Below are 1,417 nucleotides of genomic sequence, written 5' to 3'. Positions count from 1 at the left end.
ATCCCAGCCCACCCACCGCCTCCATGCGGGGCTGTCCAGTCCCAGCAGGACTCATTGCCACAAGCCCCCAAAACCGCGCTGGCCCCAGGCAGCAGCAGCGGGTCCAGCCAAGGCACGCACGCCCCAAGCTGAGCTGCCTCTCACCGTTCCACGCCGCCACCATCTTGGTGTCCAGGTGTGGCCGTGGCCGCTGTGCCCGGGCTGTGGACAACCTCTGCCGGCCCTCCTGTAGGAGGGCACCCAGCCGCCCCGGCTCCAGCCCAAACTGGGCCGCCGTCAGCTCTGGGGAGCCCCGGACAATGAGGACGTTCTTGCCCTTCAGCTCCTGATGAGGGTCCTGCAAGGAGAACCCCATTTCACGTACACCACCACGCTGCAGAGGGGTTGGACCCCACATGCTTTGGGGCTGCTCTGCCATCCCCCCACACCCAGGGGTGCAGGTCCCCACTGATGCTTCTGGGACTGGGCAGGTTTTTGCTGCCCTCACCTTCATGGGGCTCACGTTGCCAGTCTCCTTCACTCCATAGTGGTGCATGAAGATGTCCCCCAGGGTTGTCCCCTCTGTGGCCCCCTCCACAGGCTCAGGAAGCAGAGCCCGGATTTCCTCGGCTGTCCATACACAGAAAGCTCCTTCTCGTTTCTCTGTGGATGTAGTGGTTGGATAGGAATCAGCATCTTCTGCACTGTAGAAACCTCCAGCCTGGGAAAAGAGCAACAGAGAGACCCTCTAGCTACTTCACCCAGCTCCCCATCACTGCTGGGCTGCCAGTCCGACCAGCAAGCTGCAGCAGTGCCCCAAACTCAGCTGGGAAGGCAGGGAGGGGAAAACAGCCTGAGACACATCCCAGGGCAAGGTGAGCGGGTCCCTTTGGCCCAGCTCAGGGCACAACCTACCTGGTCACTCAGGTCCCGCGAGACGTAGAGCAAAATGTCTTTGGTGACATCAGCGAAGAATTGATCTCCAGATACCTGCGGGAGACACGGGGTGGATGTCAGTGTTGCAAGGAGTAGCGGGGGAGGCAAGAGACCGAATGAGATATAATAAGCGATTCAGATCTAAAGAGTGGCAGAGGTGGAGAAACAAATTTGAAAGCCCACGGTTTTAAATGCAGGATAGATTCAGAGTAAGATCTCGGAAAGAAATCTACAGGGTCTGGGGAGCAACCCTAGAGTTACACCAACGTCAGCAGCAACAGCATGTGTCTGCTGACTTGCAAAGACCAGCCAGGCTGTTCTCTCCCTGGTTACGCTCAAAACCCTGGGGCTACGCTGTCACGAGTTTGTGCAGCATTTCTGGATGAACTCCGGGAGATGAAAGGGACTATTGGGACCACTCCATGCCCAGGGAATGGGCCATGTCTTAGGCAACAGGCTTGGGAGCTGGTCCCCAAACCAAGCCAGCCCTCCCCAGCCAGCA

General features: G+C 58.8%; 1 protein-coding gene across 1 annotated transcript in view; it reads right to left on the bottom strand.

Moving 5' to 3' along the window:
• The window catches only part of SPATA20 (spermatogenesis associated 20), a 10,341-nt gene that overhangs the window by 6,490 nt on the left and 2,434 nt on the right, over window positions 1–1,417 (bottom strand). Inside the window, exons 8-10 of the mRNA XM_010133428.1 lie at window positions 895–969; window positions 488–700; window positions 145–337 (exon numbers count right to left, since the gene is read on the bottom strand). Coding sequence (XP_010131730.1) covers window positions 145–337; window positions 488–700; window positions 895–969 — 481 coding nt within the window. The remainder of the gene's footprint in view (window positions 1–144; window positions 338–487; window positions 701–894; window positions 970–1,417) is intronic.

This window comes from Buceros rhinoceros, unplaced genomic scaffold (assembly GCF_000710305.1).
Source record: "Buceros rhinoceros silvestris isolate BGI_N320 unplaced genomic scaffold, ASM71030v1 scaffold23323, whole genome shotgun sequence".
NCBI lineage: Eukaryota > Metazoa > Chordata > Aves > Bucerotiformes > Bucerotidae > Buceros > Buceros rhinoceros.
This window is presented reverse-complemented; position numbering and strand designations above follow the sequence as displayed.